The following is a 24,798-nucleotide window of genomic DNA, read 5'->3' as shown; positions in this document are numbered from 1 at the left end:
ATTCATTTTTAATTAAAGAGTTATAGGTCATAATAAATGATAATTAAACGGTGTTTTCTTGCATTTTACCTCAACTTTTAGTTTGTTGAAAAATTACTAGTCTCTTTTTTAAAAGTTGAACCATTATGATAAAATTAATTAATTAAAAGCGGAACCTGACTAAATTCTTTTAGCAATATAATTTGCCTCCTTAGAGGGGCTACGGTTACGATTAAAGCTGAAACTTAAGTTTTTTATTCATAATGATTAAAATGTTTCTAGGGTAGTTTTTAATAATTAGTTAAACTTCGACATGAAGTTGTCGGCTTACATGAATGAAATAGAGTTGTGAGCTCTCGATATTGCTTATATCAAATTTAGGTTGATTCATGATCAGCAAAGTAAATTGCCAGCTCAACTCGTGCCCATACCCCTTTCTCGCGGATGTTAAATCATAGTTAACAAAGGATTTTTTTCCCACAAAACACAGCTGTTAATCTATGGCATCGTTGATTTATACTAAAAGCAAAAGAGGAAACAATATTCATATATCTAATGAGTATATATAAATACATAGCTACATGTATCCTTTAAAATAGCGAGGGACCATATCAATATCTGTCTATTTGATACCAATTATGACAGCCCTACTTGGAAACACGGAAGTTTTCACAACAAATACACTCATATGTATACTATTTGATTTACTGTTTTAAGAGGTTCAATCTTAAGATTTGATGATATTTCAGGTTTGTATACTCTACAGTACATACGGTACAAAAGAATGAGAGAGAACTATTTGACACTATTTCTTTTTTGGAAACATCTACAAATCTCTATTTCCGCTGAATTTTGAATGACCAATACCTACTTAAAAACAAAGAACAATTCATCTTAAAATTGAGTTTTTCATGTTACCATCTTTATTTATATATACTGTATTTACAATGTACATATCAACTTGTAATGCGTAACTTTGTTTTTGTTTTAACTAAGATTTTCCGTAGTGCTTTTTAAACAACAAATGTAATTTTCTTTCACTTTAGTATTGAAAATGGCATATTGTAAGTTCTAAGATGCATTAATTTGTAAATTTAAAAATAAAAACATTAACTCCATTCGGATTGTTTTCCTATCAAAAATAATAGCTGTCACATTCTTTATGGTAAATAATCACTTCTTATGCTGATATTCTCTGTGCAATTGTTCATTATAGTGAATTAAATATATTTGTTTTAAACTGCTTCGACATATGAAAAAACCGACACTTTGTTACTGATAATTTTTTGACGGAGCATGTTGGTATTTTGTTGATCATATCCTCATGAACTGGTTACTACTTAATTTAACAATACTCTCCTAATTACACAGGATTTCGTATTTTTTTCATTATGATTCTAAGTGAATTCCAGAATTCTGCTCTATTGCTCTCATCATTAGGATATTCTAGATAGGCGTTCTCCTTCACTAAAGACATAAGTCGGATCGATGAACGAATTTTACAGCTATCAGTCGGCAATCCTCCGTACATGATAAGGAAAACCGATTGATCGTCTCTGGAGTACCTGTTGTCTGTGAGGGCCATCTCTAGTTCATACATACACCACTGAGAGCATAAAAAGTTCTCTGTTACGACACACAAAACCTTTCTGCTGTTACATATTGCCTTGGTTATGTTCTCGCCGATTGATATACCTGGTGTAAAATCTCGCTCGTGGAGACACAGTCTCAAGTCTGACACTTCCTCTAGCTCTGACGTCATTTCCTGTATGACAAAATCCTTCTCCTCATCAGCATAAGAAACAAATGCGTCATAGTCGTATACTCTACCATAGGATTTGTGTGACATGGTAGCGCTCCATTTTGACATGTAATAGAAATATCGAAGTTTCCACCGGTAGCGATGAATAACTCCACCAACAATGAACGCAAAGAAAACAACAAAAAGTCCAGATACTACACCAATGATTTCTTCGTAATCGTCGCATTTCTTATCTAGCATCTTACTTATCAAGTCCAACTCATCATTGTTGTTGATGGCATGGTTCATATTTCGACAAAGGTATGAATAATCTACAGTGACAGTGTTTTTGTTTCGTAGCATCCACTTGAGGAAATTAAGAGAGTCGCACGTACACTGAAATTCATTTCCTTTAAGGATAATTTTCAGTCGACTAGTTTGTTGTCTCGATTCCAGAATTTGAATTGTAGAGTCGGAAAATGGCAAAAATTCATTAGAAGAAAGATCTAATGTTTTCAGAGAAGGCATCTGGTGCATTCTGAATGAAACATTTCGGAGTAAATTAAAACTTAGATTCAATGTCTCCAGGGATTCCAGACCTTCAAAAATATCAGGAGCTGCAAAGCGGATAACATTGGATGAAAGGTCCAACAATGTCAAATTCCAGAAATTTCCGAAATAGGTCGAGTTTGGTTTGCTCATACAGTTTCCTAACAAGTTGTTTCTTAAGTTCAAGTTCTTTAAAGTTGTACTATTTTCAAAGAAAATGGGCGATAAAAAAGATATATAATTATGGGAAAAATCAACTTTTTCAATTTCGTGTAGTCCGTAAATCGGCCCATCAAGACATTCAAAAAAGTTATGACTGAAATCGATGGTTTTTACACTGTTGTTCGGGTCTATATTAAGCTGACGGATAACTGTATTTAGTGAAGAATTAGAGTAATTAATTGTTTCCAGACTTGGGGGTACGTAAAACACGTAGTCTTTTGAGTGATAATTCGCAAAACCCGCACCAGCGGCAAGGTATATTTCACCTGAATGAGAGGAGGAGCATAGGAAGGTATCGTCACACTCCTCCAGATTCTCACCATTCCTGTCTGTAAAATGTGGATAAAATTGATTTTGTACATTCAAATATTTCAATTTTTTCAAAACAGGGATTGAAAAACCATATGTACCAAAGGTCAGTCTGTTGTCCGAGACGTCCAAACTGCTTAGATTTTGAGGTAGATAATTAAAAACATTGCTTACAGCCGTCTCTAATCTATTGCTTTTAAAAGATAGATTCTCTATAGAACTGTTCTGAAAAATTTTTACCATATCGGATGTCACATAGGTTCCAATTCCAAATGTACAATGAACTTTGTCGAATTTCATTGTTTTCAGTGTTTGCGGTATAGAAATATTTCGAAGTGGGTGAAAAGATAACTGTTCATTGTAGGACAAATCTAGATATTCTAGCTCTAACAGCGACAAGCTTTCCTTATCGACTGATCGGATTGCGCAAGCAGACATGTCCAAGTACTTCAGACGAGGAACGCTCTTAAAAAAGCCTTTTGACAGATGCTTGATTAGGCACTTGCTGCGGTCACTTCGTCCAGACACTACGAGTGTCGTCAAATTTTTCAACTCGATATCATCAGGTGGATGAAATGATGGAGCAACCCTATTAGAATATGTGGTTAAATTAAAGTTGCCATTTCGCAAGCCGTCAATGACTAGCGTCTCCAAAGATTCAGTATGACGGAATATTTCTGCATTGTAATGGTCTGTACCAATGACGTCATTGTGAGACAAGTTCAGAACCTTAAGGTTACTCAGATATTGGAATACCAGATTGGGAAGACTTGTGTCGGACAATGTGAGATTATTATAGGACAAATCTAAAACTTCAAGGTATGGAATCCAGTTAAAACTGTATTTCGATAGATTCCTTATTGCATTGTGAGATAAGTTCATTTGCTTTAACGTTCTAGAATAATATTTAGTTGTTGTAACCTTCCGTATATTGTTCTGTGATAAATCAATGCTATATATGTCTTTATCAGTGAAATTGAATGGCATCTCAGTCAGTCCCATGTTGGAGCAATCCACGTGATATAATTCAAAGAAGAAATTCTGTATTGGAGTACATTTGCATTTCTCCTCATTGGAGCAAATTTGTCCTTGAACCGTTTCAGTAGCGAATAAAAGGATTATGAAAAATATTGTGCAATTTTCCATTTCACTGACGTCGTTGTATGTTTATTATGATGGATTCTTGATGTTGATCTGAAAATACATTACGTAAGATAATTTGAAACTTATATGCAATGAAAGGAAATCCTTTTATTCATAAGCCGTTGATCTACTAGCATTTACAAGATTTGACAAAACACACCTTTGTTAGGACATTGTTATCATCATGAAATAGCAAATACTCCGACAATTTTTTAAAATCTTGGTATGGAAAGGAAGGCTTCTTATATGGACAAAAAGCCTTGAGAATTGGATTATGAGTTGGTATTAAAATTTCAAAGGGATCATTAACATCAGAAATGTCAAATTGAACAAGATTGGTGGAACTCTTAATTTGTTGGAAATTTGAGTTTATATACCAGTTCCATTAGAACCATTATAACAGGAGCTTGGACTTTGGGTAGTTGTGCCAAACAGCAATGTGACGTATGCCTGTCTATTTCATTGCTGCCCACTCAGTGAAAGCTCATTGAAATCAACACGATTTGTCTGGCTTCTGAGCTAAGACTACGCAATCGGTGCATATTTCACTTGAATCCAGCATCATTTTTAACATGTTTTGATGCAAGAAATGATAGCTACGTCCTACGGAAAGTCCAAGGCCTTGTAATAATGGTTCTAAATTAAATCAATTTCCGTGTGAAGCTGGCGTGAAAGGTGAACTTTTAGAATCTTGCAAAATAAAATTATATCAATACAATGTATATATAGTCAACGATCTCTCTGGTCTCTTTTTCAATTTCTCTGTGTCTTACCTTTAAATATGATCAAAAGTCCAACGTTTCTTTTGCTCTGCTGTTTCTTATATTAATTTCAATAGTCACTGTCATTTCGTGGTTATGTACATCAGTTTCTGCCTTGATTGTGTTTTGTATCTTTCTTCCCGGAAGAAGATGGCTTAGGTTTCCTCTTCAAACATGAATTTAAAAAAATGATTATCATATTTTATGCGGAACAAGGACGAATAGAGGTATCACTCTCCAATTAAAATAAATTTATTCCTTCAATCAAAATATGATACTGTCAACTTGGTTTTAATTGACACCATCATTTTAATGCAACGTACATACGCGTTATGTTTGGATATATGTGCCAATCTAATACCTCACTGGTTGTAATTGTATTTTTCTTTTCTTTTTTAATCAAATTAAATGTAAATGTAGACAATGTAGTTGTGATCAAAAATCACCTAAACCAATTAGGTATATACAAGTGGCGGATAATGTTGTAGGTCACAGATGCATTAATCATTACACGCCTCCAAATATACCCGACAGATAACAGTATTTTGTAATCTGAGTATATTATTTCAGCATAGATATAATTTCAAGTTGAACTGTCTCATTAAAGTCAATACATGTATATGAGGTAATGATTTTTAAAAGAAAACACCATATTTTATATATGGTATGATTTGTCTCATACACTACTAAACTATATATTAACTAATAAAGCTGATTCTTCTGAAAGATTCAATTTGCCGCTGGTAAAGAAAACAAATCGATAGTATCTTCAACAAATAAATGCACTATGCATACATGTACATTCTATCAAAACATTAAATTTCATTAGCCATATACATCATAATATATTTCATTTTTATGGTCATTAGGAAGGTGTGTAAGGGTTTGTTATCAATAAGTCTGTGCTTCGTACGTCTTTTAACCATTGCAGCGTAAGTAAAGGGAAAACAATAAGTTGCAATAGTTTACACTTCAGGGATATGTTACAGTCATTTAAGAACATCAACCAACTTTTGCCAGAATAGGGCGCGCTCCGCTTCAAGTTTTGGAATTAGCGCGTACGATCTCTGCTCAATGAGTGATACAAGAAAGAGAGATCTGTCAACTCCTCTCATATCTTCCTCCGATGGAGGTGAAAAGAAAAACTGTCATTTAAGAACATCAACCAACTTTTGCCAGAATAGAGCGCGCTCCGCTTCAAGTTTTGGAAATAGCGCGTACGATCTCTGCTCAATGAGTGATACAAGAAAGAGAGATCTGTCAACTCCTCTCATATCTTCTTCCGATGGAGGTGAAAAGAAAATGAAAACGATGCAGTCGCTGTCTTCCCGATGTACCCTGTCCTCTTCGGCCATCTGTAACTGGTACATACACCATCTGTCTTCAAGAAACGCCTCTGTAACGATACAGATTATTTTCTTGCTATTGTGAATAGCACGGGTTATGCTGCCATAAGTACGAACATTTGGGCTAAAGTCTCGATTTGGTAAGCAGATTTTGAGTGTCCCTTCTTCCTCTAAGTGATGCACCATCTCAATTTCTGCGAAGTTCGAATCGTTCTCCGAGTACGTCACAAAAGCAGAGTATTCGAAATCTTTCTGTCTTTTCTGTTCCTTTGGGCTGATAATTTCTTGAAATTCCCATTTGGTAAGATAGAAAAAATATCGAATAGTCCATCGAAATCTATAAAGTAGGGTGGTTATACCGACGATTATAACTGCCATCACGGTCATCGTTATCCCGATTGTCATCGACGCTGCATTGGAGGAGCATTCATTTCCAAGTTCATTCAATATACTGGTTAGTTCACTGAAAGTACGCTTTCTGTTGTGAGACATTTTGCACTGATAAGAGTTTTTATTTGGGAAATTTATTTCCGAATCTCTGATCCAATGTATGAAAGGAATTGTGTCACAGGTACAGTCTAGCAGATTGCCCGAGAGATCCAATGTTAGGTTGAAGCGCCTGTGTTTGTCCTCCAGACTGTTGATATTTTCCCGAGAAATTTCCCGCAGTCGGTTGTTCGATAGATCGAGAATTTTTAGTGGACTCTTGACGCTTAATGTGAAAGTAAAATTTGATATCAGGTTGTAGCTTAAGTCCAATATCTCCAAAGAGACAGCATTTGAAAGTAGTTTGCTCGGAATCGTTGATATTTCGTTCGATGAAAGTCTTATTTCTACGAGTTTTTGTAGGGACTTAAAGTGGTCATATTGAACGTTCTCGTTTAAACAGTTTCCTAATAAATTTTTACTCAAATCTAAATACGTAAGATTTGGAAAAGTGTCAAAGAAAGATTTAGAGATGTTTTTCACGAAATTTCTAGAGAAATCTACATACTCTGCATATTCCATTCCATACATAGGCCCAATTAAACTGTAGAAAAAATTGTTCTTCACATGATATTCCTTGATATGATTATGCCTGACATGAACTTCTCCTATGTTGAAATAAAACTTGCTTGAATGAAAAAATATCTTTTCGAGTTTGCAGGGTACATACACAGAAATATTAATTTTTCTGGATAAGGATGCTTGGTGGTGGTTTGAGGCATCTTCAGAAAATAATAACGATTCGGACGTCGTGTCGCCACAGTCTAAAGAATTTTCACAGCCCATCTCATTTATATTTTTAAAACTGTAAGAATACTGTAAACTGACATCTGCGATTCGAAGATTTCTCAGAAACGTGTAAGATAACATGTACAGTCCCCAGGTAAACTGATTGTCCGACACGTTTAGTATTGTAAGATTAGAAGGTAGATATTTGGGAACATCCTTCTCCATCATCTCTATACGATTGCTTGACAAGTCCAATTCAGTGATAGAGGTGTTCTGAAAGTTTATAATATGATCTCTTCGCAAGAGATTTCCTATACCAAAAGTACAATGCACTTTCTTGGCCTTCAGAATTTGAATTTTGGTAGATTGCAAATCGAGAGACACGTTTTTAAAGGGAGCGAACTTCAGGTGTTCATTGAAGGATAAGTCCAAGGTATGCAAAAAGGGGAGCCAACTAAACACGCCCTCGTCGATTGTCTTTAACAAGGGACAACCATTAATCACCAAATATTCTAGATTTTGCAACCCGCTGAAAAAACCTTCGTCGAGTCTAACAAAGAAGCAATGGTCAACAATGGTAAGATTGGTTAAACTAGTTAAATTCCATTCGTTGGCATTGAAATTTCCAAGCCTTAGTCCATCAATGTACAGTGCTGTCAGATCTTTTAGAAGCCGAAAGTCTTTTGCAGGGTATCCCATGTCCCGTTCATAATCCACATTATCGGAAACGTCCAAAACTCTAAGATTGACAAGATCTTTAATGAAAGAAAGATCTGAAATACCATAGAAGAATAAGGTGTTTTTCTGCATCGAAAGCTCTCGGAGGTAGAATGGAAATTGGCGAGTCGCATTCCAATGACGAATGGAATTATTGTTGAGGTTTATCTCCGAAACATCTTCTTGGAATGTTGGGAATTGATATAGGGCTAAACCCGAGCAAATAGCTTTCCAGGTTTGATCAGCAAGTTGAATGCATTTGCATCTTTTATCGGAAGAACAACTTTTTTGTTTATGTCCATGAGCAATTGATATTGTCCAATACAGCACGATCAATGTTGGAAGTAAATAATCCATACTTAAAACTGGCATTCAGACATCTATTAAACAAGAAATAGAGTGTATTATAAAAATCCTAATGAATCACTGTGATGAAAAAAGGAAATGATTTCCTTTGTTAACCAACAAAGAGAAGCCCAAACTCGGTTTATGATCAAGCAAGGTTCAAATTAATAAATGCATTCATCAGTGAATACTTACCCTATTGCATGGCTTAACACCTCGGGTACAGTTATCATGTACAGACAAAAAAAACAACTAAACAAACACGTGTATCACGGAAGAGATGAAGCTACACTTGTAAATAACTCAAGTTATGGAAATGTTGTTTTAATCAATGAAGCAGGAAGAAATGGTAAATTATTTTTACAGCTCAATTGCAGGCGGTCAGTTATCAAGATATGATAAAGCAAACTCGGGTATTTGATGAACGTATTCATCTCTTAAAATCGGTGATTACAATAAGTTACGTTGTTTTTTCACTTCATTACACACGATCAAGTCTTTATGAGTAAGATGACTGTACTACAACTATGGGGACAGGGATCAAAAATGATTTTCTTTAGCATATACCCTATGTTGGGTCAGTCTGTTATTGATAAAGTATAAATAAAATTCAATTTCCTTATAGTTAAGTGGTTTAAATAAAAAATTACCTTATTTCATCATTCTACTTATCTCAGTTTGACTGAAAACAGCTCTTTAAACGGCATGCATTTCATTTCTAACAATATCAAAGAGGGAAGTATGAACGCAAATTATTTGATGACAAATTTGAACAAGTTCCTAAATTGTTCAGCTGGCGACTGTGCAATGAAATGATTATGTTACCTAATGATTTCTATATTTATTACTAGGAAACACAAACGTAAAAAAATCTAATATATCATTTATTTCTGTAGAATCAACAATCAAATTAAAAACAACAAAATCAGATAAAGCAGATACACAAACAATGTGTACTAAATTATTTCTATACCTTTCAGGTTTAAAATGAAATGATTGCAAAATCACCATCAGTTGGACGCACTAGTCACACGATTTCATTAATAACTTGATCGAAGACCAATTGACACATTAACTTCTAGATATAAAATGACAGTCAACTTCTTTTCCAACCATAATGAATAGCTGCATTTATTAAAAAATAAAAACTATAGGTTATGATTTTTTAGTTTGATGCTTTGAAGAATTGTTCTTAAATAAATACAAATGCAATAATTGAAGGAGAAATTGTGAAATAAACTGGCAACAAGAAATTTTTTTTAGCATAAATCATCTTCTATTTTAGGAGGAATTTAGTAATTACTGTCTGCTCCTTTGATACTCCACATTATTGTTATCTGAAGGACTTGTGACAATAACTGATTTAGCAGCATGTTTCTTTTGAAAAAGTGTCTACAATATTATTACATGAAGAATTGCACTGCCATGTACTCATGATGTGTCTGCATCAATACATTTACAATATAGGATATATGAGATCGGGTAACAACTACTTTCTTCAAGCAATGCACCATTTGAAACACAATAACAATTTCAATAAAAGTTTTATACATAAATACCTTTTTTAATAACATGCTATCTTTGTTTATTTAGCATGACAAGAACTGCCTTCTTTATAAAACATCTAATTAAAATACCTTTCAAGTAAATCTAGCAGGACAAGAAAATGGCGTCATTTAACTAGCCAATTACACAAAATGCTTTAATTTTCAACAATTCTGTATGTACCATTGTCAGTCATAAAGCATACACTGCAAGAGTCCGAAACTTCACTCATACCATGAGTAAAGATTAGGCTCTCGCAAACATGATAAAAATATTTCCTTCTTGACAAAGTTTGCACATTGAATGTAAACTGGATTTGCCTTGACATAATAAAAACAGCTTAAATGATATATTACCACGATTGACTTCAACTTGCAAGAACATGTACATGTATCTATCTAATAAACATCATAAAAACAATATAATTTATCAACAAAGCTGACCTCTCCTTGTTAACATCAATAAATAACAGAACTCAAAATATAGACAAAATGAAAGGGATATGGCATGAAATTAATTACACAAACAAAATATAAAGGACACCATTACACAACACATTTTGTGTAGTAGATATAAGCATCCAATGTATGCACCCAGAGAAACATGTATGGCACCTGTTACTGAGCCATCAGTTATACCTGAGGTACATAGTATCATTTGTTATAGTACCAGTTATATGTACTATTTGTCCAAATAGTCATTGGCAGCTTAACAATCATTCTATATGTATATATACAAGTATCTATCTGCAAAACATATACCAATCTATAGTGTAGTTTGCTTCTCTAATGGAATTGTCAACACTTCATTACAACGTTTTATTGGGCTTTTTGTGACAGATAGGATAGGATGACTAGATATGTTTTATGTTTTAATGTACAGTATCATTTTAAATCTCAGATTAATTTAATACAGATACTGCTCCAAGAGCAAGGTCATGGTCATACTATTGAACAAACACATTTACATGTACTAGTGATAAATTCTGAATTTGGCAAACTGTACAACATACTCAAGAGTTGTCTTCATTGAGGTTAAACATCATCACATATTATAATATATCAAACATATCATTGGATTGATATATTATTCTTGTCTGTTATCATTGGTTGCTTTGATTTCACTGCTGTACAGTACGTGCGAATTGATTGGTTCCAAGTGGTGCTGCTTGACCAATCGGAAACAACTTTTTCTGCCTCATACATTCTTGAGGTAGTTGTGTTGTAAATAGGTAAACATTCATTAGCCTCTGATGAATTAACCTGTATAAATGAAAATATGTAAAAGTAATTATATGATATATATACAAATGTGTCTGTTCTTCAAGTGACTCTGAAATAAATGCTATTTAAAAAATTCATTCATCATTGAAACACATCTTGTGCAATCCTAAATTAAAGATTTAAAAAATTTTTTAAAAATATAAATCGCAGTTTTAAAAATTTCCAATAAGTACATAAAGCTATGGTTGATTTTTAGTAGACTCACCTTGAGGTACAGGTAGACATCTGTCCCGTAGCCTTCCATTGAGCTGACCACTAGATCCCCCTGGAAGTACCGGGCATATAGACGGGACAAAGGAAGTCCATACCCATACCCAGCCTACAACAAAGCAGAGAATGTCAGTGCCAAACAGTTGACTAATAACACTGTAGTTACTATAGTATCTGACTTTTATACCGGTGAACGTATGAAAAGAATATGGTATCTTATCAAACTTAATCAACTTTTGATAATGAGAAATGTCTGATTTATAGCAATGAGTACAGTGTATCCTCTTCCATATATATAAAGCCACCATAAAGCACTATCTAAATGTGCATTGCCATCTATACACAAACAATGGACCCATTCCCCCAGTTTGGCCTCACTTCTGACAGATGTCAAAAGGTGCAGGGTAAATAAGACCGTGTCAAGGTGTGAATAACAGATAGGGAAGTTTTCCTCTATGATATGGGGAAAATCACCAGGAAATGCACATTACAGAACCATTCTGTACAAGCATAGGCCTTGGTGGATAACTTGTGTACAGTTTTCTATTTCCTGCTTGTTTTATGCTTTTAAAAGCTGAAGATTAAAATTTCCTCCTTAATAATTGGATTGTCAGCATTCTTGAAATCTTTACCTTTTCTAATGATGACTCTTTTTTGCTTAATATTTCAAGTGCATTTAACATGAAGAAACATCAGCTTATTGCTTTCAGTTCAAATATAGGTGTCACAAAATATGCAATACATTCAAATACAAAGCATACAGTACCATACACAACAGTTATTCATGAATTGATTAAGGTGGTATGGGACACCTCCATGTTGTGACTTATTGTTTATTGAGATAAACAATAAAATGAAGGGTTACTAATATAAGTAGTTTCTTTCCAAATATTGTTCACCTAACAGCATAGTACAGTGGATTAGAGGGCTTACTTCAAATCTGTAAGCCACGAGTTCAAATCCCACTCGGGGTTTTACAATTTTTAACTCTCCAAATATTTTAAAAGCTATTTTTTACTAAAAATTGTAAAATTTGAAAAATCTAAACCAGTGAAAATATTCTAATTATAATGTACTTCAATCCACATCAATATTGACAGATTTCCCATACCACATTAATAAATCAAAACTAAACAAATGCTTTTATTTTGAGAAAAAGATTATATCATGACAAGCATAGCAAAATGTTTTTCTAGATGTATACATATAAATTTTAATGTAAAATCAGGTATATTGATTTATCACATGTTTATCCCAATATACGGTGGATATCACTCATGGGATAAATTTTTGATATTCCACTGTGTGTTCTTACGCCACGTGACGTCATAGTTAATCATTATGTAGGTTTAGACGGTTGGTTGACGTAGAATGAAAAAGTAAATAATTAATTCAGTTGAGGGTGTTGAGATATAAATTTGAAACATTTAATGTTGTTTCAGTTATTTGTCATGAATTCATAAAAAAATGTTCGAAAATGAATGTCTGTTGGTTAAACTTCAAGGAACTTTTTTTCCACGCGTAACATTGTTGACGTGTTGTAAATAATGTGTTGTGCGGCTCACAATCACAATTTTTACAGAAAAAGTTGGGATTAACAAAATACTTGGTAAAACATGTGATAAAAAGAATCTCTCATGATTTGCGATGGTTTATGATTTTTATCCAACTCGTTGTGTGTTTTCTATCCCCTCGCCAAGGCTCGGGGATAGAAAACACACAACTCGTTGGATAAAAATCATATACCATCGCAAATCATGAGAGATCCTATATATATTTTTTAAGCCAAAATGCAAATGAGGTATTACAACTAGAATTAAATTATGGAAGTATGAAAATTTTCTTCAGTTGTAAGCAATTTAGAGTGTACAAGTTATAAACAGCACACAAACATTCACACTACACTAGTCTGCTTGTCAGTTAAAATCAAACCAAATAAATAGCGATGTCAATGTAGATATCAAAATACAGAAACTCAAAAATGCGACACCCCTCAGCAACAAACAAAAGTCATTTCTTTTCAAGTAACTATGTGTATTTTTTCATGGCTTTCTATACCTGTCAATTTCATTTCATTTTATTTTTTAAAAATAATTTTAAATGACTATACATAACCCCTTATTGAAAGTTATGGGGTAAAAGGGTGATAGCACCTTTAAATTATAGCAAATGTACCACTGACTTTAATACGTTTAATTTCTCTTCAGCTTTTTGAAACTTGTTTAAATTCAGCTATGAATGTATGTAATTGTAAAATATATCTTTTAATCAAACAGCACTGAGGGATGTTCATTTCTAAAGTCCAAGTGTTTAGAATAAGAGGGAAGATTTGTGATAAAAGCAGATCCAGGCTTATATGACTGCTACATTTGAAGTGAAAAAAGCTTCAATTTGAAATGATTGCATTTACCATTAAGCTTGCTGGTCCATTATCATGTGCAAATCGGTCTATATCCTTATAGCCTACCTATAACAACATGAAATAAGACTGAGATTTGCATAACAACCCGTCTAAGATAACAAATGGACCAATAAATACATGGTAAAACAGAACCAAAACCAATTGAGGAGATATCTAGCCTCAACAAGAAACTTCATACAATTGGGTGATATCTAGCCTCAACAAGAAACTTCATACAATTGAGTGATATCTACCCTAAAGAAGACAATTAACAATTATAATTATTGATAAAGCCAAACTAGTCTGTCCACTTGAAATATATGGGGCAATATCTAGCCTATAAAACAAGACAATCTATATTCAACAGAAATAATTCATAAAATGATAACTAGTCTGTCCACTTATAATATAAATCTACTTATTTGAAAAACTAAATCCATTCTACTAATGCATACTACAGGTTTTATTTCAGCTATCAAGGAACATCTGACTATTGATGAAGTGGACCTTAGTGGGACCTAACAAACCAACAAGGTTACATAACTCAGACAAAAGGACAGAAACCAAGATCTAACAGACAGACAGAGTGCTCTACCCCTTCCCCTAAAGACGTACCCTGACTGTGGACCAAACATTTTGTGGGCGTGCATTGTGTGTACTATAGCAACTGTTACACATGACAGTGTTGGACACATGGACTCTATCAATGACATAACTTGCTTGGTAGCCGTCATGCTCACCAATTAATGACAATGCAATGGCAGCTGCTCAAAATGCAGCAACATTCAGACCACATGCATTTTATTAAAATTCTATACACGAATGCTTTTTACTTTTTTATTTAACACATTCTTTGTCTTTGAAGCATACCCAGTAACTTAGCTAGAACAGTTCATAATCTGGTATTTATAGACAGTTTAACAAGCATAAAATGCCACATTGAACAAAGGTTATGATTTTATCTTTCCAAGTTCAGTTTAAATTTTCTATCATCAAATTTCAGAAAATTGCTCTAACAAAAGATGTCAATTAATTAAAATGCAGTGTAAAGCACATTTATATATTTTCAAATGTATATAATATTTTGATATATTCCCAAACACTTTATGCAATGTCAAAATTGTGTAGCCTAGCTGTTAAATAGGACAACTGAATTAATATATGATTTATATACAACATTTTCATCTCTTTAAGAGAACTTATCAACATATTTTCATGAACTTACAAAATTTGGAATAACAATTAATTTTGTTAGCCCCAAAATAGACCTGCTCCCGGTTCAATATCAATTTGATTGCGTAGTTCAGCAAAAAAATTAATAATGTAATATTCAGAAGATGAACAGTTCAAAAGTATCCAATTTCCCATGAAAGTGCTTGTATTTGCCAGGTCACTTATGTCATTATGCTAAATTCACTGTGTGACAGAGACATACATTAATGTGTCAAGGATTTTGAGATTACAATGTCAGGTATTACCTTTCTATAGTTGATTCATTTGAATTTGGTATATCAAATTTCTGTCCACTGCCAACTATTTAGAGAAAGTGATAGTTTGGATTGTAAATCAAGATTGTCTCTAACTTTGGTATATGAAATAAAGTAGTTCATAGCAAAGACTGGGTTACTATATAAACTGATCTGATTCCATAGCAGAGACTGGGTTACTATATAAACTGATCTGATTCCACAATCACTGCCCCACCAGTACAGATCACAGTGGATATGTAGGAAATCAAGGTCAGCGTCAGGACTATCATTCCATTAGGAGATAAGAGGTGGGTCATCATTCCATTGTAGGTAAAGATATGTGTTGCATGGTCATAGTTTCATATATATATATATTTACCAGGAGCTGAAAAACTTATTGTATTTGACAATGGGCAAGGAACAAATCAAACTACTGGCTCTTTTCATGCATTTACCATTTTGCATGCTCTCCTACATGATATATCAAATCATACAAGGATGTATGTTTTTTAAGATTGTCAAAGCTTTTGAAGCTTTAAAGCTTGTTGTTAGTGATTGGATCAGGTAAGGGGATTTGCCCCTGCATACTAGCGGGTGGGTGCCTGGCTTTACCACCATGTCCCTGATGACTTACCAGTGGTGAGTCGTGACCTGTGTACTGGGGGCGGGGCGCGGTAGAGTACATGTACTGGAACAGCTTGTCTTGAACCTTGTACGGAACTCCTCCTCCTTGATCACACAGCTACAACACAGAACAGTGTATCAAAACCATGTATCACAGAGAACCATGTATCAAAACAATGCATATATATCACACAGAAAAGTGTATCAAAACCATTCATAAATCACACAGAAAATTGTATCAAAACCATACACAACACAGAACAGTTTTCAAAACCATGTATCACAAAGAACCATGTATCAAAACAATGCTTATATCACACAGAAAAGTGTATCAAAACCATTCATAAATCACACAGAAAAGTGTATCATATATCATAACCATTCATGTAACAAACTAAAATTGGAATCAACCCCTTTTGACATATAACTTAGAACTGTGGATTAAAAAGTATTTAGATATCTCACAGATCCATGAAAAAAACCATGCTTCTATATCATACAGAACCATAACAATTCATTTCTCACACAGAATCATGAAGCTAAACCATCTACATATCACAATTTTTAGGATGATTTAATGGATCCTCAGTTATTGGATCCTACTGCTTCATTTTTCACATATAATAAAATACAAACATTTTTCATTAAGTTCATCTGGATTGAACATAAACATTTCAGGCATTAAGTGAGGAAATATCAGTAGTTGTTTTCTCTGTTTAAGAATTTTGAAATACCTTGATAGTAAGATCTTGCTGTCCTTTTGCTACAATAATCTTTAGTTTTGGCAGCTCCATTTTGTCTCTGTGAAACTCTACAACAGCTCTCATGGCATTCTGAAGAGATACAAACAATTTTATTAAGGTGTTAGCTGCCAAACTTGTTCAAGAACAAATTGATATTTTGCTATAAAATATATTTGAGAATTATTAATGCAGTTGCTAATCATGCTAATATTTATTAAAAATGTACATACCTTAAAAACTTCAAATAATATATGTTCTATATGACTGGGTACATATACAAAGTCAACGATTTTGGAACCTGGAATATCAAAATATTCAAAAACTACTAAGCAGTGTACCAGTTTTACAAACAAAATTAAAACATTCAAACATTCTCAAAGAAAAAAAAATATTAAAAAAATCTCTTTTTTCTAGAAACTAATTAAAGATCTAAACATGTTTATTATAATGTACTTGTGCATTTTTACTATGTTAAATTATGACAAATAAACTTGCTAATTAACCTAGGTAACGTGAAATATTTACTATGCTTTTTTTGCCCATAGCGAATCAAAACTATTGTCACCCTTGACATACAGTCTTTGGGGACATTTAACCTCAGTCTATAAGTTTATAATACATAGAGAGAAATGTTTTGAGGAGTGGTATACCTTCAGCTGTGACAATGTCCAGATCTGGTGCCTGCATGTGATAATGTTCACAGATATGTCTTGCCGCTTTGAAAGCATCTGCAAGTAAAACAGGTGGCCATCCAATTGCAGCAACAAACATTGTACAAACATGCAACATCAGATATTAGCTTTAGAACTTCTCTTAACAGCTGGGGTTTTTTTTTATTTCTTTAGGATTGGCACCTTAATACACTTCTGAATCAATTTTTATTACATGTATTCTCTTAATGGGAAAAAAATCGCCAGTTTTTGCTAATGTGTGTGTGTATATAATTATGTGTTCTTTTATAGATAGATAGGTTCATTAAGATAAAACATTTCATTACAACACATCTAAGTAAATCTTTGTACTTACTTGACACACATTCTATGACATCACAGTTGGGATCAATATGCCCTATACGTCGAGGATGGTTTGAAATGTTTCCAAACAATGCAGCTAAAGGTACAAAATGATAATAGGTTGTCAACAGTACTACTTGAATACATTTATCAGCATATTTCTTCTTTAAAAAATAGTAAATTAACTATCTTCAGGTTTAAAAATGTTGACTGGCTTCATACATAAAAATATCAAAATGGATAACCATGAATAAAATAAAGTGTGGTGAGGATCTTTCTGCGAGATTGAAAATATCAAAGACTGTGGCGCAATGTTAAAAACTTGTTGGGCACTCTTTGGCTACCTACCATGCTGAGTTAGAAGCATGCGTATACTGATTCGGTTCATGTAAAATCTGTCCAAGAAATACTGTATCCTCTCTGAAATTTTATCATCCATTCCATAAGTATCCTCCATTTCTATAACACCCTGTAGATTAAAATCCATCCAGTAAGCATGATAAAAGCTATGCCAAATACAGTAAACCAACTGTTATTCATGTACAGGAAAAAGACATTCATGAGAGCATCATCATTTCAAATATTTCTTGGTGGGAACCAATCTTTGCCCTATGGGAGTAATAACATAAAGGTTATAGATAAGGCTTGGTTGCGAAAAACAGTTGATGTCTGCTAAATGGCAAAATAAAGTTGTTGCAAATAAAAGTTGATTTACAGTTGTCCACAATTAAAATGATACAACGCATTTGCTTTTTACTGCTGCGACCCGTATTGTAGGGTAATGAAGATGAATTCACTGCCACAGCTATATACATGTGGGTGATACTGTGTGCTAGCCCATACACATGCTTTTCATTGAATGAAAATATTTTTGTGATATCTTATAAATGATAAAATTGACACAAAGAGGTCAGTCACATTTTCTTTAAAGAAGGCTTAATTTAATCTATCTTGATATGTATTGCCGGGTATATTTATTTAATCAAGGGTCCCCAGGGGGCATATATACTTTAAAACAGAATAATATCATAATTATAACAAATAATGCATGAAATATTAAATTACCTAGGATGTCCAGATTTGAATTACACGCAACCATATGCAAAATGATTCATCAATACAATGAAATATATATTTGGGATTTATGCATTTAACTGTGCAAGATATTGCATACTTTAAAACAAAATAATATCATGATTATAACAAATAATGAATGAAATAATGGCATAGGATGTCCAGGCTTGTATTACAAGCAACCATAAATGATTCATCAATACAATGAAATATATGTATTGGATTTAAGCATTTAACTGTGTGAGATATTGCATACTTTAAAAGAAAATAATATCATGATTATAACAAATAATGAATGAAATAATGGCATAGGATGTCCAGGTTTGTATTACAAGCAACCATAAATGATTCATCAATACAATGAAATATGTGTATGGGATTTAAGCATTTAACTGTGTGAGATATTGCATGAACACTGTATTTCAACTGTTAGGAAAGAGGGACATCTTGATGAAATGAGCCCATACCAAAATGAAGCTCAGATCAATCACATTTTCTATTAACTTGACAAGCTTCAGGAAAATCTTTCTCAAACTTTACATTTCATTTAAATACTGTAAAATTTATTTACTTTCTACACAGCTGCTAATCTTTAAATGTTTAATCAGACAGTATATACATAATCGGGGCTAACACTCAACCAGTGAATGGTTGTATATACCGGTAGTTTAACAATTTTTCTTCCTGCTCAACTTGACTAATCGGTATAGCATTTTCCTAGGATTTTGTTCAAATACCAGCATTGGTTTTAAGTACATGTGATATTTGACGTACAAATTTTTTAAGCATTTTTATCTAATCCATCATTTCAGCTGGAAATCAAGGACATATTTCTTTGAACAGCTTTAAAAATCCTAAAATAAAAGCCTGCTATCTTCTTCCTCAAGTTTTTGTCTGTTTACTAGTCATAATAAACAAACATTCAATAGGCTTATAATGGTTCACTATGAGGGCATCAATGTTATCACCTCTCATTTTGACCTCACCAAAAATGACCTACTTTTATAAAATAATAAACCAGTTTACCTGAGCCATTGTTTCCACTACATAGGAATGACGATTTAGAATGTCTTGGATGGTTTTTGAGAAACTGTAAAATAACAAAATTTTACATCATGATACAATTTACTTCTCCATCAATAATTGCTGTTTGTGTAATGACATTTTTAAAGCATTTTTCATAAAATACGACCCTCATTTGTTGATTCAGTGCCAAAACTACCTCATCAACACATGAAAATGATTTTAAAATAACAAAGAACAGAGACTATTCTAATCACAATCATTCAATAAATGTTACACTAGGACTCTTTCTTTAAATTTTTACTATACTAAGATAACCAGGACTTTTCCAGATACTTTTAAAGCTAGATACAGCACAGTTCAAAAATATGGAATACTCCTTTTAATTTATAAGTTGATTAATAAATCTGTTGTTTCTTTTCCATCATTAAGAACACAGTTTGCTTACTCTGTTAAGACTTTTTTATCATCAGGGTCCTTGTCTTGAAATGCTTGTACTTCTTTGAAGCTCAAGTCATACCTACAAAGAAATCTCCAATAGGTTTATATAGAGTTGCTTCATTCATCTCCTTATATACATGTAATGTACTGGTATGTGCAACAAAAGACCTAACTTTCAGCATTTTAATCAAATTTACCAAAAAAGAAATAATCCAATAGGTTCAAGTCTGTTTATGCATTTTCTAAAGTACATCTTATGTTTAACACAAAAAAACCCTTATTGAATCAAATTTTATTGTATTTGATCCTTATCTTAATTAAATCAGAATAATAAAGCACAACTGAAACAAGTCTTTTCTTTATAAATTGTTCAGAGGTAATGAGATATTTTGCATTATAAAGGAGAAATTAGTACAAGCTAGATGAGAACAGTTTCGATACTTCTCAAAGTTTAAGAACAAAAAACACACATTGCATAATTATATTATACAATTTAAATTCAAGTTTACATGAATACCAATAAAGAAAAATCAATATTCTTGCTCACGCAGGAGAGAATCAATTTTGACCAAACGAGCACTGAATAACAAATGTACCAGAGCTAGTTATTTAAGAAACATGTAAGAATTGAAAGCTTGCCAAATAAACTCAATGTGACATTCAAATTATGCAACGCATGCCTTTGTCAATACTATGCATTAACGAATGATAATGAAAAGGAAGAATTTCCATCCATAATTCTTGTAACTTAATTTTTTTATCAGAATAATCTTTCCCCTAGTCAAACTTTACTTAAAAGTGGAATTGTATATACCGGTACTATAAGTTTAGAGAGTGTGTGCGTTTTTCTTGATATTTTGTAAAATTAAAGTATCTTCAATCTTCATACAAGACCAATCAGTGACCACACAAATACAGCCCAAAAATTTCTTGACAACTGTCTGTGTGAGCATGTATCAGATGTATGCATTTCAAGAAAAAAATTACTGGTGTGCCATTTTTCAATCATGCAGTCTTATTATCTCTCCAAAAAATTTGATGTTAATTGAGGCTGAGTGAAAAATGTTTTTAAAGATTTAGCTCAATTTTCTTTTTTTACCCTTACATTTTCTTCTCACATTTTCTAAAAATAAAACGTGGCAAGGAAAATCATGATAAGGCTGAGATATGTAGCAGTGTTTGTTATCGTACCTGCCTACGCTTCAGAATCAGCATGTTTACAAGAATCTGTTTACAGTGCTGGCGTATACATAGAGTAATATGTTCTTGTTGAATATGTGTGTACTAGTATAATGCTCAAGTTCAGTGTAAAGTTTATTTTTAACAAAGCACTGTCAAATCTAAAATTACCATAATTAAATTACAAAGTCTATTAACTAATATCATAAACTTTTTACTTATCAAAATCTTTTCTCAAATGTAAATATAGTACTTATTGAAGAACAAAACAGATTTGAGGTATACTTATTTTGTGATGGGTAAACAGATTTGAGGTATCTTTATATTGTGACAGATGAACTCGTCAAAACATAGAGTTGCTCTTACAATGCCCCTTCCATTGCTGTACTTGCATGTCTTGTACATCTGATACATCCAGATAGCTAGGATACCTTTACTTGGCAAAACAACAAATTCTAGGGGTTTTGCCAAGTTTATTCAACTCGTATTAGTTTTTAGGTCGTTACCCATCATACTTATTTACCAGTTAATTCAAGTATATTTACATTTTACAATGACACTCTATATCAGCGTCCAGTGTGAATAACTTGCCAGCTTAGTACCTGAATAAGAAACTTTATAAATTTGAACGAGTATAACAAGTACATGTACCCATATTTTTACAATGACACCAGCTATCTCAGTTGTCCTAGGGCTGAATAATAGACAACTTACCAGCTACGTACAAGCTTAACCGATTTCATGGTCAGTAGTTCCTTTGGGAGATCTTCAAACTCCCTCATAATGTGGGCCAATCGGATAGGGATCTCATCGTTCAAGAATTGAAAAGATTTCCTCTCACACTTCTTTTGCCCTGCAAGTGTTATTATGAAAACATTAACATGATTAAGGAAAATCTTACACTGTAGTCTTACTAGTCGATCAATATCTTGATGGTCATTACTTGATAACATCAAACTTCTCTCAGTTTAATGAGTCTGCAATAAATAACAATGCTATGTGATCATTGTCTCAGTTCAATATTTCAAGAAAGGGATAAAATGGGATTAATGTTAAGTTCCAATTTGAGATGGCCAAGATGAACTTATCGCTTATGAGCAGACAGTGCTGCTAGTACAGGCGCACCTAGCACTGACTAGTCTAGAGATTTTAGGGGACCAGGTTCAATCCCAGTCTGATCCATCATTTATATTTATCATTTCAATAAACTGACAGCTGATCTATGATATGGTACATGTAGTGTATGGAACTTTTATACTTTAAGAACTTGAATAATTCTGATGCATAATGCAGTACATTTTTCTACTTTCATTTTATTTTTATTATACTTGTATTGATATAGCATTAACATTTTCTATCTATAAATAATTTTTACAATTTAAATCAAAAGCAATCATGCTCTGCATGGACATAAAACTGAAAAAAAATATTGCCTTAATAGTAACAAATTGGGCTTCATAAAACAGAAAACAGCCAACGTGGATTGGTGAACAGATGCCTCAACAATACTTTCGAAATAAACGTGTGCAAAAAATGCATAGATTAACAAAACAGCCCAAAACAGCTGTAAAACTCACCAAAGTGCAGGAGTTCAGAGAGAGACATAGGAGATGGTCTGTACATGGGTTTGGATGACCCAACATGGCTCATCCACCTGACCCCTCCAAATATTTTCCTAAAAACTCCTGCTCTTAACATTACTACACTATTCTTATGCAGTATAAACATGCACAGTTAATATTAGATTTGTTTAGCGTCTCGCTTGACTGAAGGCCAAACAATAACAAATATACGACACGGCTAATGACAGCAATGGGTGCGTGGATTCAACGACTGTCGTATTCTTCTTCTTTCTTTTTTTTCATATCTTGTATATCAGTTATTTGTTCTTATAGAACTTTCCCAAATTTAATCATTATCTACATGTGTATACCTGAATTATTTTACAATATTTCATTGCTGTGTGTAAACATTCGTCTATTCCGGTCAGTAAAAAACCGGTCATCGCCAGATCTTATTGATACCCAAAGTTGTACTGGTTCTTGGACACTCGTCCTTCAGAAGAACATGAAATGTTCAATAGGTTTTTTGAAAATTTCCCCAGTCCACTGCAAGCTATTACGTCATGGAGAAAATAAACCGAATAAAGCATGCGATTGGCTTTTTAGGACACACCTCCCGGCGTCACTACTGAGGTTAACAATTTTATTTCGCCGATGCGATGCAACTTCTCCTTTGTTTCGCAATCAAGATTCAGATTGATACAGAGAACAAAACAGAAATAAAAATCCAAATAAACACAATCCTACTCTCATTCAAGAATCGTTGTTCCTATAACGACCTAAATAGAACGTCTCAACCAGCTGTGTTTTCATAATAATCAGATAAGGGTTATAAATAAAAACTTACCGAATTCCAAATACTGTTGCATTGACAACGGCACAGGCACATATTTGGAATGAAGATGCCTTGCATGGAGTAGACATCGGAATTTCCGAAACTTCATCATCATATTAATGCCGTCTCACAAGCTTTCCTCAATGAAAATGAACGAAGAATAAACCAACATGTCATGACCCCGATCAAGAAGTCACGTGATCCATTGGATTCCAGAGTGGAAAAATCTAGTTTTTACACCGTTTTTAACCGCATTAAACTTGATGTCGTATGGAATTGAATAGTCGTTAATTATTTTCCTAGAAGATACATTCTTAATTAATCGATCTACTTATTATTAAAGAAATCAGAAAATGGGAAACGATTTTTTTCTTCGACTTAAATTTCTCTAAACTGTCGAGTTCAAAGTCCACAAGGAGGAGCATTTATTTTGAAATGAGGAATGACAGCGCTATTGTATGGAGGGGTGCTCATACAACTAAAATAGGCCTTTGTCTAACGTTTTATTCTATCATAGAAAAGTTAATTATAACAACCTCCAATTCTATTGGGAAATAATTAACAAGGCAATAGTCGTAATTTTTAAAACGTTACCATTTTAATTCGTATTTTTCAGGTGGCGACCAATAATTTAACAAAGTATTATATAATTAAATCGATATATAACAGAATACATGTATACATGTATGTGTTATCCTTAACCACGTGATTCATTTTAACTTACTGGTGTTCTTTATAGATATATATACTCTTCTATACAAAATTTAAACAACAGAGAACTAAAGTTATTACAGATGTCACATATTGATCATCAATTTGATGTAATTTCGAAGAAAAAAAAATAACAGTAACTGACAACCTTGGCACGCCAAATTCACAAAAAAGAGCTAAAAATACATGTAGTTTCAGTCGATAAACTAGCTAGGTTTATCGGTTTTATTAATCTATATCGTTTACAGACCGTTATGATTGAAACTATATTTGTTTTATTTGCAATATGCATATACATATAGATTTTACTGATAAATCTGTAAACTACAATTCACGTATAGATCTTAAAGTTTCATGA

General features: G+C 33.1%; 3 protein-coding genes across 7 annotated transcripts; all 3 read right to left on the bottom strand.

Moving 5' to 3' along the window:
* Positions 1 to 884: 884 nt before the first annotated feature.
* On the bottom strand, positions 885 to 4,927 carry LOC109617053 (toll-like receptor 4). Its single transcript, XM_034454157.2, has 2 exons — positions 4,717 to 4,927; positions 885 to 3,994 (listed from the first exon to the last, which is right to left on the bottom strand). The coding sequence occupies exon 2, from the start codon at positions 3,944 to 3,946 to the stop codon at positions 1,343 to 1,345; it is 2,604 nt and encodes an 867-aa protein (XP_034310048.2). The 5' UTR covers positions 3,947 to 3,994; positions 4,717 to 4,927; the 3' UTR covers positions 885 to 1,342.
* A 13-nt stretch (positions 4,928 to 4,940) lies between these two features.
* Positions 4,941 to 9,054, bottom strand: LOC136275858 (toll-like receptor 4). 2 transcript variants are annotated; one of them, XM_066085961.1, is made up of 2 exons: positions 8,978 to 9,054; positions 4,941 to 8,362 (listed from the first exon to the last, which is right to left on the bottom strand). In XM_066085961.1, the coding sequence occupies exon 2, from the start codon at positions 8,352 to 8,354 to the stop codon at positions 5,853 to 5,855; it is 2,502 nt and encodes an 833-aa protein (XP_065942033.1). In that variant the 5' UTR covers positions 8,355 to 8,362; positions 8,978 to 9,054; the 3' UTR covers positions 4,941 to 5,852. The 2 variants fall into 2 exon arrangements, with proteins under 2 accessions (XP_065942033.1, XP_065942032.1); XM_066085960.1 differs by lacking the exon at positions 8,978 to 9,054 and adding an exon at positions 8,523 to 8,861.
* A 141-nt stretch (positions 9,055 to 9,195) lies between these two features.
* LOC105337605 (pyruvate dehydrogenase (acetyl-transferring) kinase isozyme 2, mitochondrial) lies at positions 9,196 to 24,062 on the bottom strand. Of its 4 annotated transcripts, none has more exons than XM_066085963.1 (13): positions 23,742 to 24,062; positions 22,047 to 22,185; positions 20,161 to 20,232; positions 19,716 to 19,779; positions 17,964 to 18,084; positions 17,629 to 17,712; positions 17,253 to 17,330; positions 16,833 to 16,900; positions 16,594 to 16,692; positions 15,870 to 15,977; positions 13,776 to 13,832; positions 11,361 to 11,474; positions 9,196 to 11,134 (listed from the first exon to the last, which is right to left on the bottom strand). In XM_066085963.1, the coding sequence occupies exons 1-13, from the start codon at positions 23,842 to 23,844 to the stop codon at positions 10,943 to 10,945; spliced, it is 1,299 nt and encodes a 432-aa protein (XP_065942035.1). In that variant the 5' UTR covers positions 23,845 to 24,062; the 3' UTR covers positions 9,196 to 10,942. The 4 variants fall into 4 exon arrangements, with proteins under 4 accessions (XP_065942035.1, XP_065942034.1, XP_065942038.1 ...); XM_066085962.1 differs by lacking the exon at positions 23,742 to 24,062 and adding an exon at positions 22,910 to 23,122; XM_066085966.1 differs by lacking the exon at positions 13,776 to 13,832 and having other exon boundaries at positions 23,742 to 24,046.
* Positions 24,063 to 24,798: the final 736 nt, after the last annotated feature.

Source organism: Magallana gigas, chromosome 5, assembly GCF_963853765.1.
Source record: "Magallana gigas chromosome 5, xbMagGiga1.1, whole genome shotgun sequence".
NCBI lineage: Eukaryota > Metazoa > Mollusca > Bivalvia > Ostreida > Ostreidae > Magallana > Magallana gigas.
Note: the sequence above shows the minus strand (reverse complement) of the source record. Positions and strands in the feature narration are given on the sequence as shown.